At 32.1% G+C, this 14,798-nt stretch overlaps 1 protein-coding gene and 1 long non-coding RNA gene across 8 annotated transcripts; one reads left to right on the top strand and one right to left on the bottom strand.

Annotated features, from left to right (window-relative positions):
- The first annotated feature begins 457 nt into the window (after nt 1-457).
- LOC133287078 (uncharacterized) lies at nt 458-3,830 on the top strand. 7 transcript variants are annotated; one of them, XR_009748199.1, is made up of 9 exons: nt 470-614; nt 738-1,124; nt 1,337-1,411; nt 1,611-1,709; nt 2,004-2,147; nt 2,233-2,262; nt 2,351-2,424; nt 3,041-3,225; nt 3,526-3,829. It is a non-coding gene; the product is annotated as an uncharacterized LOC133287078 (long non-coding RNA). The 7 variants fall into 7 exon arrangements; XR_009748200.1 differs by having other exon boundaries at nt 738-866; nt 1,050-1,124; nt 2,004-2,262; nt 3,526-3,827; XR_009748195.1 differs by having other exon boundaries at nt 458-589; nt 2,004-2,262; nt 3,526-3,812.
- A 728-nt stretch (nt 3,831-4,558) lies between these two features.
- LOC133287136 (factor of DNA methylation 4-like) lies at nt 4,559-7,688 on the bottom strand. Its single transcript, XM_061484696.1, has 6 exons — nt 6,830-7,688; nt 6,420-6,601; nt 6,224-6,292; nt 5,840-6,127; nt 5,089-5,298; nt 4,559-4,789 (listed from the first exon to the last, which is right to left on the bottom strand). The coding sequence occupies exons 1-6, from the start codon at nt 7,686-7,688 to the stop codon at nt 4,559-4,561; spliced, it is 1,839 nt and encodes a 612-aa protein (XP_061340680.1).
- Nucleotides 7,689-14,798: the final 7,110 nt, after the last annotated feature.

The raw sequence follows: 14,798 nt of genomic DNA, 5'->3' as shown, positions 1-14,798 counted from the left end.
ACGGACACTCTTGTTTGTTATTGATTCTTTATTTTTTCTTAAGTCTTACGGGTATTATTGATTGTTACCTACTACTTTCCTTTGGAAAGTTGAAAGAGAAAACTACTCGGATACTCTTTTTGTTCTTGCAGGAATTATGGATTGTTCTTATCTGAAGTCTTACGGGTATTATTCACTACAAAAAAATGTGTTATTTGTGGAGGTTATTTATTGGAGGTTATTGAAACCTCCAAAAAAAAAATACACGCATTTTCAAGAAATGCCGCATTTGGCACTTGACTGCAATCAATTAACTACAACAGATAGAATATGGCAAAGTTTTCACAAAGCTTATATAAAGCTACTTTCTTATGACACGTTGCTAAGACAAGATAAGGTGTGGTAATTTTCCTGGAACTTATTTTTTAAATATAAGAAACTCGTTATTACTTTATTTCTTTTCTCTCCTTATTTTCTTATTATTTCTAACTTCTTCGTCTTCCATAGAGCTCAGTGCTATTCCTCTCTAAAGCGAATACGATTCGTCAATGGCGAGGTCACCTCCATGGTTGCGATCGAGTTGTGAAAGAAAATCGAGGTAACCTACCTGGTACGTCACCTATGTAAACGACATGGTAAACTTCATATTCCCAGATCTCTGTCTATTCCAATCGAAATCCATAAAAAGCTAAACCCTATAATTCGATGATTCTTAATGCCATGTTACTGTCCTCAATTTTCACATTCTCATTTCGCAGGTACCTGACGGTTGAGGCAAACCATTTCACTTGAAACTCCGATTCGAATAGCCTTTTAATCTCTTGATTATAATTGCTTGCACAAAGTTTTCTGTTATTTGACTCTTTGATTGATTGCTTCTCCATCATGTAAATTCTTTTTTGTTAAATGAGTTTTACATACTATATTTTCTATTGCATTGGAGTTGCTGTGAACTTACTGTTGTTTGGTTTCAATTATTTGTAAAATAATGCCATCTTAATAGTTTGATTGATGCTTATTGGAAGAGTTAGTTTTCATTTTAAAAACTTCGCAATCATGTTTTTCTTCAGTGCTTTATTTGACTCACTTGTAAAGCTACGGAATGTGGAATTGGGGAAACTCATCTACTGCTTGAATGAACACGGGTATTTTTTTTATAGCTTTGATTATTTTTGTTTGAGGGTCTTTTATTGTTCTGTTTATTTATATGTGAGGTTAGTATGAGATTCCCCTACCCCATCCTCTTTCCATTTTTTGCTTCAAAGTTGTAGAAAGTGAGAGGAAACTTTTCAATATATTAGATATGTTTGGAATAGAAACTGACGGTCTTTTATCTCTTGTCTATCTATCCTCACAGGTTCAAGCAGTTGCTTGGAATTATCATGCACCACAGGTTCTTCTTAGTGGATCGTTTGATCATACGGTTGTCTTGGTAATGATGCAATGTTCCTTGGTTACTCTGCTTTTTTGTATTTTGTTCTGGCATTGATTACTTATCATGTGGTACTGTCCATATGCTACAAGAGACATTTTCTTTGAAAACAAATATATGTGAACTTTGAAAGCCTTCACTCATTTGTTTAAATATTCATTTAGTTATCTAAATTTTTTAATGCTATTATACTTTGCAGAAGGATGGTAGGATGCCATCACATTCTGGCTTTAAGTGGTCAGTCACAGCTGATGTAGAGAGCTTGGCATGGGATCCGCACACTGAGAACTTTTTTGTGGTGTGTTATGGTTATTTCTAAGGGCCTAAGTACGAACATTTTTTTTTTTTCATTTTTCTGATAAAAAAACACTAGCATTTTTTTCTATCTTTTTTGATAAAAGCGTAGCTAACATTCTTTTAGCTACTACCTTCCTAGTATTTTGTTTTTATTTTGATTATTTAATGTATGTTAAATAAAAAGGGGTTTTGGGGGAGGGGGCCGGTTCTTTTTCTATCGGGTGAATTATGTATTTTGATTTCTTGGATGCATGGATATATTAGTTCACTAATAGTGATTTAATTGTCCTGTTAGGTGAGTCTTGAAGATGGTGTTGTAAATTGTTTTGATGTTCGGACTGCCAAGTCTGATTCCACATCTGAGCTGAGTCCTACGTTTACACTCTATGCACATGACAAAGCTGTTACCTCACTATCCTAAAATCTTTCAGTACCTAATGTACGTATCTTCAACATTTTGGTGAGAAAATAAGCTTATTATGTACTTTAGTTTAACCCTGCCCTGTTGACGTGACTTCGTGAAGCTTCTTGCTACTGGTTCCATGGATAAAACGGTAATATTGAAGTTAATTTGTTATTTTCCTGTATACCGTATCCTGCAGATTGGAATTCATCTCGTTTGACTGGTGTTATTTGTTGCAGGTAAAGCTTTGGGGTTTATCGAACAACCAACCATCTTGTGTAGCATCTAAAATAATGCCAACTGAAAAATTAAGGTACAATTTATTTCTTTTGTCATTTATCATGCTTTGGATGTCAACAAATTGTTATGAAATGTTCAATATTGTTTAAACAAGGTTACTGATTGCATCAAAATCAGTCATTAAATAATGAAATACCCCTTTTGGACAAGAAGCATAGTTGTTGTTTAACTTTTTACTTGTATGCTTGAAGATCCCCCACTTGGTATTAGAGTTGCTATAAGTTGGAATACTTTTTTTCACTCTCTAAGAGAGTATACAATATTGGTGATCATGTGCCATGTATTACTTAATATTCAAGAATATGTTAGCATCAGACTGAAACCTGCGCAGATATATGCTATTGTTCGATTTCTGCTTCACTTGAGCTTAGTACTCCTGTAAAACATTTTTAGTAAATTTAAAGCAGAGGCTTAAGCAGTAATTTCATTGACTAGGTTTCTCAACAAAGCATGCATAAATAAAAATCCCTTGCAAGATCTAACACCGGATGGAAGAGCTGCGAATCCATGGAATCTTTGCACAATAGACCATATGATGTTGCAGAAAAAATGATTAAAAAGTTTTAGCATTTTTTTTTTTGAAATATATGTTTATAAGTACATATTCTCACTTGATCTTCTCCATATAGGTGATAACTTAATTTATCAAAGTTCGCAATTCACCTTAAAGCAGTACAGTCACTGTTTACTAATGAGTTGCAGAAAGACAGGCCTGAAATGCATGAGGTTGTCAAATTGTTGGACGCAATGCTAGTTTGAAGGATTTGTTGTGGTGATCATCAAAATGATGTACATAGAAGCGAAAAGATTGCAAGTAAGATTAATTTAATGTAATTCTATTATATTATAATATCAGTTTACACGTGGTTCATTAATAAATGCTGCCGTGATAGTAGCATTGCTTGAAAAGCATTCGGTACATTTTTTTGTTGTCGTTGCCAATTGAGTTGTGTAATGAATTCTGTGATATGAGAATTTTAAACAAAAGAAAAGGTTGGAAGCCATAGAAAAGCTCTCGAATTCCTCTTCCGAGTCCTTTTTTTCCACTTTATATAGTTTTTTTTTTTTTGGTATGCACTTTATATAGTGTTTATTGTTACGATCTCATTGCAAGGTTTGAGAGATGAGTCTCGAGTCTCAGATTGGAAACATAAGATTGTGGTACGAGGTTTATATGGATTTTGGATTTTCCTACCTTACGAGCTAATTTTTGAGGTGAGATTCTTGTAAGTTTCGTATCAATTAATATAAAAGCTGGTATGGCACTGAACCCATATTAAAAACATAAGGTTTTAGACTCATCTATTAATTGTTGTTTAGATTATCAGAATCAGTATATATATTCTGTTGCTGGCATAATTAATTAGATTATTGAATTGGATTTTGTCATCTCTCTCTTGATTATCCTGTCTGTTAATAGAGGGAAAAGAGAAGAATATGTCAAAATTTGTCTCAACTACACCATGGACTTGATATTAGTATAATGAATGTAATATTTAATTATTTATAAAGATGTAATTATTTTAATTAGTATATTTACACGATACACTGAACCTAAATATAATAATACACATTTTTAACACTTGTCATGGGACATTTATGCCATATGCGCTAAGCATGTTAAAAAGATAACTATAAGTCTAATTAGGATTAGAATTTCTTTTTATTATTTTAACATGCTTGTAAAATACTTGCATCTGCTGGGATGCATCCCTCAAGATTTTAGACTCAGATCATGACAAGTTTATGAAAAAAGTTATCAAAGAATAATGCCACAAATGTACTTTGTGGAGGTCAAAGACCCCCACAATATGAAAATATGACCCCCACAAAATGCTTGAATTTTTGTAGTGATTGATTGTTTATTAGGATTTATTATTTCTAGATAAAATTATCTCTTACACAACCCTTGTTTATTATGTTAAATAGATTCACAAATATTTATAGTTATATGATAAATATTTTTATAATTCACTTTGAATATTATACCTCTAAAAATACCGTAGCTTCTAAACAGCTAGTGTAAAAAAATAAAGTAGGATACTTGAGTATGGTACTTGTAAGAATACCATAATAACAAATGCAAAATCAAGCTTCAGGTTTTAAATTCTGTATATCAGTCCTAATTAATCCATACAAACGAAGCCTCAGGTTTTCCTTCGTTTTGACAATTTCCATTGATTGATTATATGCGAAACACCCTCCTTCAATGAAGCCTTCCTTCCTTCCTTAAAATTCCAGAGCTCCGGTAATGGGTATCTACCACTAGGATTGTACTCATTCAACTCCGTCAGAGCTGTAGCCACAGCTCGAAAGACCTCATCACCGAACTCATCCTTTAATATTCTCAGTTTTTCATCTTCTTCATCTAAAATTTCCTGCATAACAAATCCAACATAGACTTAGATCATGGACCATGCATAGAACAACAATAGGCACCTTGATCGGCCAATAAATCTGTTAAGATATATAAAAGATAATATTGTTTTTTAAGCAATACCTTATTATTTTGTAGCTATTGCGAAATGATGCATTTTGTTTTTTAAGCAATAATCAGCATGAACAATGAGGCAATCAGATAATATCCGGCATCCGCAATTAAAATGACCACATGAACATTTCCTAGAGATAAAAAAGATAACTTCCATTTGAACACATGTAATTTTGATTATTGTACCTTAGCGTTCCCAGCTTTATCTAATAAAACTTTATATGGATGCCAGCTTGGATCTCTAAGATAAGCCTCCCACCGTGAGCACAACTCCACAGCTTTCACATTCACTTCATCATTAGCAAATTTTCTCTTAGCTGCTTTCTCAAACGGCTTACCATCAAGCTCCCCCATTCTTTTAACACCAATAAATGCCCGAGTCGTCTCCCCTATCCCCTGTGAACAAGGAAATCAGATTGAAAAAAAAAAAAAAAAAAAAACCAAACCCACAATGCACAAGGCTTTCCGATGCACGAGGGTAGGAATGAAAGATCGATTGTAAGCAACCTTATCCTTACAATATTACAAAGAGATTGTTTCTCAAACTTGAATTCATGACCTTCTGTTCACAAGAAGCAAACTTACCACTGCTCCAAGGCTCGCAAATGACAAAACCATGGTAGCAACAGTAACACAAGAAGCTAACTGAAATTATAGAGCTTACTTGTACCAAGAAATTATAGAGCTTATTTTGCTAGAAGTTTAACTTTAAGCATCAGATCCTATAAAGAAGCAGCATGAAAAAAAAATGCAAACAACCTTAATTTGTGGTGAGTTTACCACGCATTTCATACAAAAAAAGCCCTCTATCCTGGTTTTGAAAATAATTTAGAGAAGATATTCCAAAGTTGATTTTCAAACCATTGAATGAATTGAAGGCCTAAAGACATAATCACATCGAAGAGATTCACATTTATGCACAGAAAAAGATACATACACTAATTAATTCCTTGCGAGCATCTTGCAATTCGTCATTGGTTTTACGTTCCTTGACAACAAGAGTTTGTTCAAGTTCTTCCATTGCTTCTAACTCCTTCTCCTTTTCCTGCAGATTCGATTTAATTGCATCCAATTTTTTCTTCTCCTCCAAATCTTCATCCTCCCCCATGTGTTTCATTACTTGAAGAGCTCCCCTCATGTGTTCGATCTCCAATTCCAATGCTTGTTTGGCATCGAGTTTTCTTTGTAGTTCATGAATTTTTCTATGCAGTTTCTCCTTTTGTTTCTGCAAATTTCAACCACAAAATGACCAAGTCAAAATCTTAAATGGATACATGTAACTGAATTATCTACCCCAGATAGAAGAAAATGAAATTTGTGCCTTTTGTTCTTCAGCCAAATGCATAATTTTCTCATCGGCTTTGTTTTGCTCCATTATTGCCATCTCATTCTGCAAACAAAAAAAAATGAAGAAAAAAGTTCATCAGTCTTAAAATTATTAAAATTAGGTGTGTCGTTTGGAATTTGACACAAAATTACTCGCTTATCCATAAATTTACACAGGCAAAATAGTTTACATTTTTCTTCTTCAGATATATCTTTTCTCTCTCATTTTCATTCCGTTCTTGACGCCTCTGGAGATCTTTCTCACGGTTCAGAAGCTCTTTCTTCTGAGCTTCCAGTCGCAATTTGGCTTTTTCATGATCCATAAGAATCTTCTCCAAATGATCACGGTCACTCTGCTGCATCTTTTGTATTTCTGATGGAACAGGGTCAAACACAGTAAGTTACCATAAAGATTAGAAAATCACAAAGAACTAGAATAATTCACTAAAGAGTAAAACCGGCAGCAAGCTATTAGGATAGATATAATCATACAAAAAAAAAAAACATCACCAATCAACTAAGGGAAACACAGTAAGCTATTAAAAAAATTAAAAAACACACACACACGAACTAGAACAATTGATTTGATGTTTCAACATACCATTATTAAATGATTTAATCATCTCCTCTTTCTGTTCTATCACTTTGTTCAGGGACAAATCAATCTCATCATATTTGCTTCGTACCCATTCCAACTCCTTATTCTTCATTTTCAAGGTATTAGCTAAACTTGAGACAAGCTGTGATTTTTTCCTTTTGTCATCTGCTTGTTTTTCAGAAACAGTTTTCAAGTTCCCTTTTTTACGAAGGTGAGCACCAATTATACTATTCATGTGATAGTCGTCATCGCGGGCCAACCATCCGTAGAGTCTATCTCCTCGGCATTTTAAACTGTAGTAATCCTTCTTACCACAATGTTCCGCTTCAAAGCTCCTTTCAAAGTTAATAGCATTGGTGAAACCATCCCATTCTGTGCTGAATTCGACAATGGCAAAGCCTGAATGTCCATTATGGTTCCACAGAGGATGAACTCTCAAGGGGCGAAATCCTTTTAGGGTAAACTCCTCCCTTAGTTTTGTACCACTTTCTCCAACATACCTTCCGTTTTTAATTTCCGTAGCAATGTTAGCAACAATACCCTTCCAAGGCCAGACAAATAATTGATCCTTGCCAACAGGTTCGGATGTAATATTCACATCATGATACCTTTCAATGTATAACTGAAGGGCAGAGTGCTTCGCTCTATCTTCTATCTCTCTGCTATGTGAACCCTTGGCAAATCTTGATGCATGTTTTAAAAGCTCACTCGAGGAGTAATCCTGCCTGTCCAGGCAAAAGGGACACCTATATGTTGAATTTGAGATTTTGATTGTAAAGCAACCATTCTTCAAATCATCATAATATCTACGCTCGTAGTACTTGAAGTCAGACTCACGTATACGTTCTGATTGATGTGACATCTGCAAATGAGAATTGTATGATGAAGTCGATAATCACATACACACTAGAGCGTGTTGAAAAAAATCGATAATGACACAAAATCAAGAAAAAAAAGAGAGAGAGATAAGAGTAGAGATATTAGCACAATGATTTACCCTGGTTCACCTAATGTACTATATTCTCCTCACCACCACTAGTTACGAGTCACTCGGTTTTACAAGTAAAATATAAATAGGATTAGAAAACCCAAACAACAGCTATTCATGGGCCCAAGCCCAAACTGCTAACCCCAGTTGCCTTTCTGCTGACCCCGATAATTAGGGCATGCGAAGTATGAGTCATACCCAACATGACACAAAAAAGTTGAAGAAAAAAATAATAACCAGAAGCCAAGAAAAAAAAAGTTTTTCATTCATCGTTTAACATTTATCATGACACAAAAAAGTTGAAGAAAAAAAAAATTACGACACTTAATACGATCACTTTTCCTACAACATAATTCTTATAAAACTATTATTTATCATGCTCAATGATATTTCCAGTTTGCCAATAAGATTTTTTGGCACGACTAGGATAAATCTTTTGTCCTTGTTCGTATATTCTTTCATTCAATCAAAGCTGAGGATTAAACGAGGAAATTTTTCAAAAAAGAAGAAAGCGATGAGGCGATTAGCATAGTAGTATTAGTAGTAATACCTTGTGCTGGAGGAACACCCTTTCACAATGACGTTGACGAGTTTTGAAGGGAACCAAAGTTGAAGAACAGAGAAAAATATAAAGTGACGGTGTAAGAGGAGGAATGCAGAACTAGAAGAAGAAACCCCAATCCCTTTCTTATATACGTTCTGATCATCTTAGGGGGTGTATGGATTAGGATTTTAAAAGATTTTTTTGATATAAAAAATCCTAGAAATTTTAAAAGACATTTTAGAATTGGAAAGACTTTAAAGATTTTTTTAAAATACTTTTTTTTACAATCAAGATTTCATAAAATTAAATTTTAAAAGATTTTAATAGAATTTATAAGATTTGAAAAGACAATATGGATTTACAAGATTTTAAAAAATCATATGAATTTTTAACAAACATTCAAAATTACAAGAGTCAATACAAAAGGGAAATGTTATACTTACAACCTATTTTTGTTTACAACATTTTACAACCATATCTTAACCGTTGATTTTCGTCAATCAACGGTTATCATTCATTGCATATTAAATATTAATTAATGAGTTTGATTTGCGAAAATAATAACCATTGATTGACGGAAATCAACGGTTAAGATATGGTTGTAAAATGTTGTAAACAAAAATAGGTTGTAAGTATAATATTCCCTATAAAAAAATATAATCTTTCCAATGGATTTGGACGGATTCTAAAATAATCCTTTAAAATCTTAATCAAATACCATGTGACTTTTTTTCAATCCATTAAAATCCTAATCGAATACCAACGGATTTTTTTGTCCAAAAATAATCCATTAAAATCCTTTGAAATCTAAATCCAATACACCCCCTTAATTTTATTTTTTTTGCTTTAAAAAGTGCGGATCCCACAAAATGTTGTGTGTGTAGGAAATTTTTTCTTGTCATGTTAAAGGACAAACTAAAACCCCATAGAATAATACCCCTTCCTGTATGCAAAATAAGATAAAACACAATATATGATTTTTAATGGTTTTACAATATATGATTTTTACTAAATGACTTTTTTTCTCAAAGAATTAAATGATTAAACTGATAAAGGAAACTTGGATTTATTAGGGAGAGCCCTTGTCAATCATGCTAGACACCATTAATCATATATTCTTTAAATTCAAAATACAAATCTTACTTACATTTTTCCTCACCAATACTTCGTTATACGAGTGATTTTACGTTTTCCTTCCTACCCATTTTAACTTTAGAACTTGTCACTGTATTAGGGTTTGAACTTTCAAATGGAAGTAACTATGCTTGAGAGAGACGGAGTGTTTTGGTTCAAAGTTGTTGCAGATAAAGCATGAAATACCTGCTTCTGCGTATGACACACCGCATGCTCCTTATTCAAAACTATCTACTAATATGTCCCTCTTTAATCGATTAACTTGAAGATTTAATCCATTAAATGGTCAGAACTAGTAAAAAAGGTTGACTTGAAGATTTCATCGATTAAATCTTCAAGTTAATCGATTAAATCTAACAACAGGCAACAAAGGTCAAATCTCCTTCGTAAACAAAAGCAGATTCCATGCATATGAAGCAAATCAACAAGCATAGATAACCAAACAAACAAAGAAACCAATAAAAGAAAAATGATTCTTGGAAACTGGATTGATTTACATGAACAAGTCTAGCTCCATTTCTACCTCTCACATTAAAACCTTGCTTATTACATAAAACGGTGCAAAGTGATCCTACTGTCAACCTCGGAACGATGACAGCGATCAAGGCGAACAACGAACCATTCCCGTCTTGCATATTTATCATAAAAATAATTAGCAAAATCTTCAATCAGTTTTCCGTGTATTAGAAGTTTTTTGAATTTTGAATTTTGAATTTTGAATTTAATGTAATAGGAGTTGATTGCGATTTGTATTTAATAAGAGCTGATTGCGTTTTGTATTTAATAGGACGCAATCAGCTCCTATTAAATACAAATCGCAATCAACTTTTATTACATTAAATTCAAAATTCTAATAACCTCCAATATCGTGTTTGTCTCATTCAATCAATGCTTTCACGCTCATTTGGGATATTTAATCAATTAAATATAAGTTTTAATCGATTAAATCAATTAAGAGGGATATTTAATCGTTTAAAAGAGATATTTAATCGATTAAATCTTCAAGTCAATCATTTTTTGCTAGTTTTGACCATTTAATCGATTAAATCTACAAGTTAATCGATTAAAGAGGGGCAGATTGGTAGATAATTTTGGATAAGGGGCAAAATAGTTATTAATTAATTAACGAAAGGCAAAAGGGTAAAAAAAAAACCTACAACTACGATATAAGGATGCTATTATTTTAAAAATAGAAAAAATTATATAGAAACATAAAAAAAAGTAAGCGATGATTCAAATAAAGGTGTTCATCAACTGATCCAAACCGATTCAAACCACGGTGACCGAATCGAAAAACTGATAACCGAATAAACCGAAAACCGAAAAATCAAAAACCGAAAAAGAACCGCAAATTTTAATTGGATTGAATCGGTTTTTGGATTGGTAGATCCAAACCGATCCAATATATTAATTTTCCTCTACCTACTTGGGTCTTTTCCTAATCATAACTCAAAAAATTCTAAACCCAAGACCCATTAACCCATAAACTAAATCCAAAAAAAAAAAAAAAAACCTAGTCACTTCTTATCAACAAAATTTCATCTATGTAGAAGTTCATATCTCATTTTCCAAAAAAAGAAAAAACTATATTATCATTTATTTTTGCTTTTGTATTTAGAAAATAAAATAAAATTACAAAACCAATATATACAAAAGATGTTATTTGCACAATAATCATAAAACAATATTTAGGATTTTCAAAAAACCGAAAATCGAACCAATCTAAACCGGAAAAAATTGGATTGGATGGATTTGAAAAAAAATCAAACCAAATGAATGATTACATAATCAAACTGAAAGAATTGGATCGGATGATTTTTGCTTCCAAAACCGATCCAATCCAAACCGCCAACACTCCTAGATTCAAATAATCTGTACCCATGTAAACCACCTTGGGAGTTCTTGTGACTATAGTCGAAATCGTTTTGAGCATTGCTAAGAGGCCCGAACTCCCCTCAAAATTGTGAATGAATTAATTCCATAAACAGTTTATCTAGAAGTCAAGTTGAAGTAGAGAGAAAAGCTTATTACCTCCACCGACTGCGTACAGTACTGGTTTCATTATTATTCTAAGCTTAAAAATTGTTAGGTAATTATATAAAGTTATTTTGAGAATTTTAAAGAAGGAAAGATGAAGTAATTTATTATTAAGATGGATTATTGGGATAAAGAATAAAATTGATAAATAGAAATTTAGAATAATAATGAAACTAAAAAACAAATATGAGAACTCAAAAAAGTTAATATATATTTAGCTTTTGCTTTTTTTATTCATTATAACAAAAAGCTCTATTTATAATAAAAGCTTTGGTAAAAACATATTTAACTTATAAAAAGGTAAAAACAAAGCCACTCAACCAAATAGATGTACCTAAAACAATTTGATAAACCACCAATAACAGCCATGTCAATATTGATGAAGAAAATAGTCATGAAAGGTTTCAAATTGCAATAGATCTGATGATGGATAAAAGGAAGGGAAATATTTTATTTATAATATCATATCATTCATATGTGAGATCACACCTAACAATCAATGCAAAGTCAAACAAGCCAATAAAGCATAACGCCCATAACTTTTAAGTGCAATTGGCAATTGCACAAATGCATTTGAAGACCTCACAAGCACGTCATGGGCATTTTAGTAAAATAGTAAACCATAACGACTGCTCTTTACTTTAGTGATTAGTCTTTTACACATTGTAACGAATACATATCGAAAGAAAGCCATCAGGCAGTCTATAAAAATGGATTACTCATCAAGATAATCATATCGTTACTTCATACATGCAGATGCAATGATTCCATATTAAAACAACAATGTTGATGAACTAACAACCACTCAATATCCTCGACTCGAGGAAGGTTTGTAAGGAAATGTGTGTGGAAATTGATTTGAGAAGAAAATTAGTTGCAGGTTTCAAAGCATTGAAACAATATTTTGGAGTATGAAGGTCTGATCCGCTTAATTTAAAAGATTATTGTGATATAGCTAGATAATTTTTTAAAGAATTAATTTAATTACAAAAATTTTCAATAACACACTAATTTTCAAGAAAATAATTTAACAATTAAAAAATAGGGGTGTATTGGATTAGGATTTTAAAAGACTTTTTTGAGATAAAAAATCCTATAGATTTTAAAAGACATTTTAGAATTGTAGAGACTTTATAGACTTTTTTAAAAGACTTTTTTTACAATCAACATTTCATAGGATTGGATTTTAAAGGATTTTAATAGAATTCATAAGATTTGAAAAGACAATATGGATTTATAAGATTTTAAAAATTATATGAATTTTTAACAAATATTCAAAATTACAAGAGTCAATAAAAACAAATAACAAAGAAATGCAATGATATTAATAAATAAAAAGTAAACTTAACAACGGGTTGAAAATTATCTCAAAAATTACTAAGCAACAACTCTGCACATATCAATACAATCTAATATAATTTTCTCAATGAGTTTGAGTTTGATTTATCATATGCATATTTTCATTGAATATTCTAAAAAAAATTTGAATATGAAATTTTTGGTTTAATTACATGAAAGTTTAGAAAATTTCTCAAAAAAATTTCAGTCGATACATTGAAACCTTAAATTGCTTTGGGGCTTTTGAGAAACAAGTTTTTAGTTATCTATTGAGACAAAAATTATTTGAAATCGTTTCCTATAGTTAAGGAATTTCGTTCATGAATGTATTGTTACGAAATATATGGTTCATATTATGAAAGTTTCAATTTTTCTTTAAATTGATATTGTTTCATTGACGTAAAGCGAAAAATTGGTTTGAGAGTTTTAGTTTTCCTGTTATTTTTTAATACAAAAGTCACACATTTTTGTGCCAAGAAAAACCGCGACCCATAGCTTAAAAAATCACTTTTTAAACTTCCAAAATTTCTCAAAAATGGCTCAAAAATATGTTATTTTTGAGATAGGTTATATTAAAATCTCGTTGGCTTGTTGTTTCTGGGTTGTTTTGTGATGAAAATCGCTCAAAAATAATTTTTTTTAGTTTTGATGAAGCTCCCATGGCGGAACCCAATTTCGAGCAGTCAACCTGCCAAAGTAAGAATTAGGGTGAGATTGTGAGAGAGGCATCCTATTTATATTTTTCACTAAAAAGTCTCACGAAATCCACACCAATAAAAAATCCATTAAAATCGTCAGATTTTTGAATACCACGAGATTGTGATTCCATTGTTTAAAATCCTGATTGAATACCAACGGATTTGGACGGATTCTAAAATAATCCTTTAAAATCCTAATCGAATACCACGTGACTTTTTTTCAATCTATTAAAATCCTAATCGAATATCAACGGATTTTTTTTGTCCAAAAATAATCCATTAAAATCCTTTGAAATCCCAATCCAATACACCCCCTAACTGTTTCCTCAAATACCTTGAATACAATCAAATTGCACACGCTAAGTTCAACTTATAGCAAAAAAAACCTGTTTAGAAAGATATACAAAAAATCATAAATGCACGCAATACAAATTGTTAAGTGTTAACCTATAGTTAAGGAAGTGGCTCTCGCCTTGACAGGAGAATGAGCATCAGATTCCTAGGGTTTTGATCGTCAAGGCTTTGGTTTCTGAAAGTTTCATTTCACCGCCGCGTCTATATCGTTACCTCATATACTGTATTTTCCATCGTACGAAATTCTTAAGATTCTGTGCTTTTTTCAGTATGGATTCAAAAAATAAAAAAAATCTGAGCATATGTATGAGTAAGAAGGAGCTAAGATGGCGAACCTCGTTGATCTTTCTTTTATCTTGCATCGGTGAATCTGACTGTCAAGTATTGTACTATGGCTTTCTGATTCGGGATGAAACTCTAGCTAGATCAACATGGAGAAATTTGGCTCACGAATTGGAATAGCGAAACTGAGATGGAATTCTCTAGAAACGTTGGCATATATGAGAGGGCAAAAAGGGGAGTAAGGTGAGAAAGAGGTTGAAAAGATAAGTTTTTTCAGTGTAGTGTCATGCAAATAAGATGGAAAGATATTTGGAATCGAGGGTCATGACAACAAGGTATCTGAAACGGTTGGGTGTTATTGGTACAAGGGTATCAAAAAGTTTAATGGTAAACCTTGTTTGGTAAACCTCAATTATCATGTTTGGTAGAAATAAAAAAAATCAGTTCCCGGATATTCAAGGTTTACAGGTAATTTGATTTACAAAGAAAAGTTACTATTCAGATTACCAAAAATAATATGGTAATTAAGAATTTCAAATAAAGGGAAAACACAACAATAATTTTTGAGACAAGAATACCCCAACACACATCAAAACC

This window comes from Gastrolobium bilobum, unplaced genomic scaffold (genome assembly GCF_033153095.1).
Source record: "Gastrolobium bilobum isolate Gb01-03AN ecotype WA unplaced genomic scaffold, APGP_CSIRO_Gbil_v1 utg44165, whole genome shotgun sequence".
In the NCBI taxonomy this organism is placed as follows: Eukaryota; Viridiplantae; Streptophyta; class Magnoliopsida; order Fabales; family Fabaceae; genus Gastrolobium; species Gastrolobium bilobum.
Note: the sequence above shows the minus strand (reverse complement) of the source record. Positions and strands in the feature narration are given on the sequence as shown.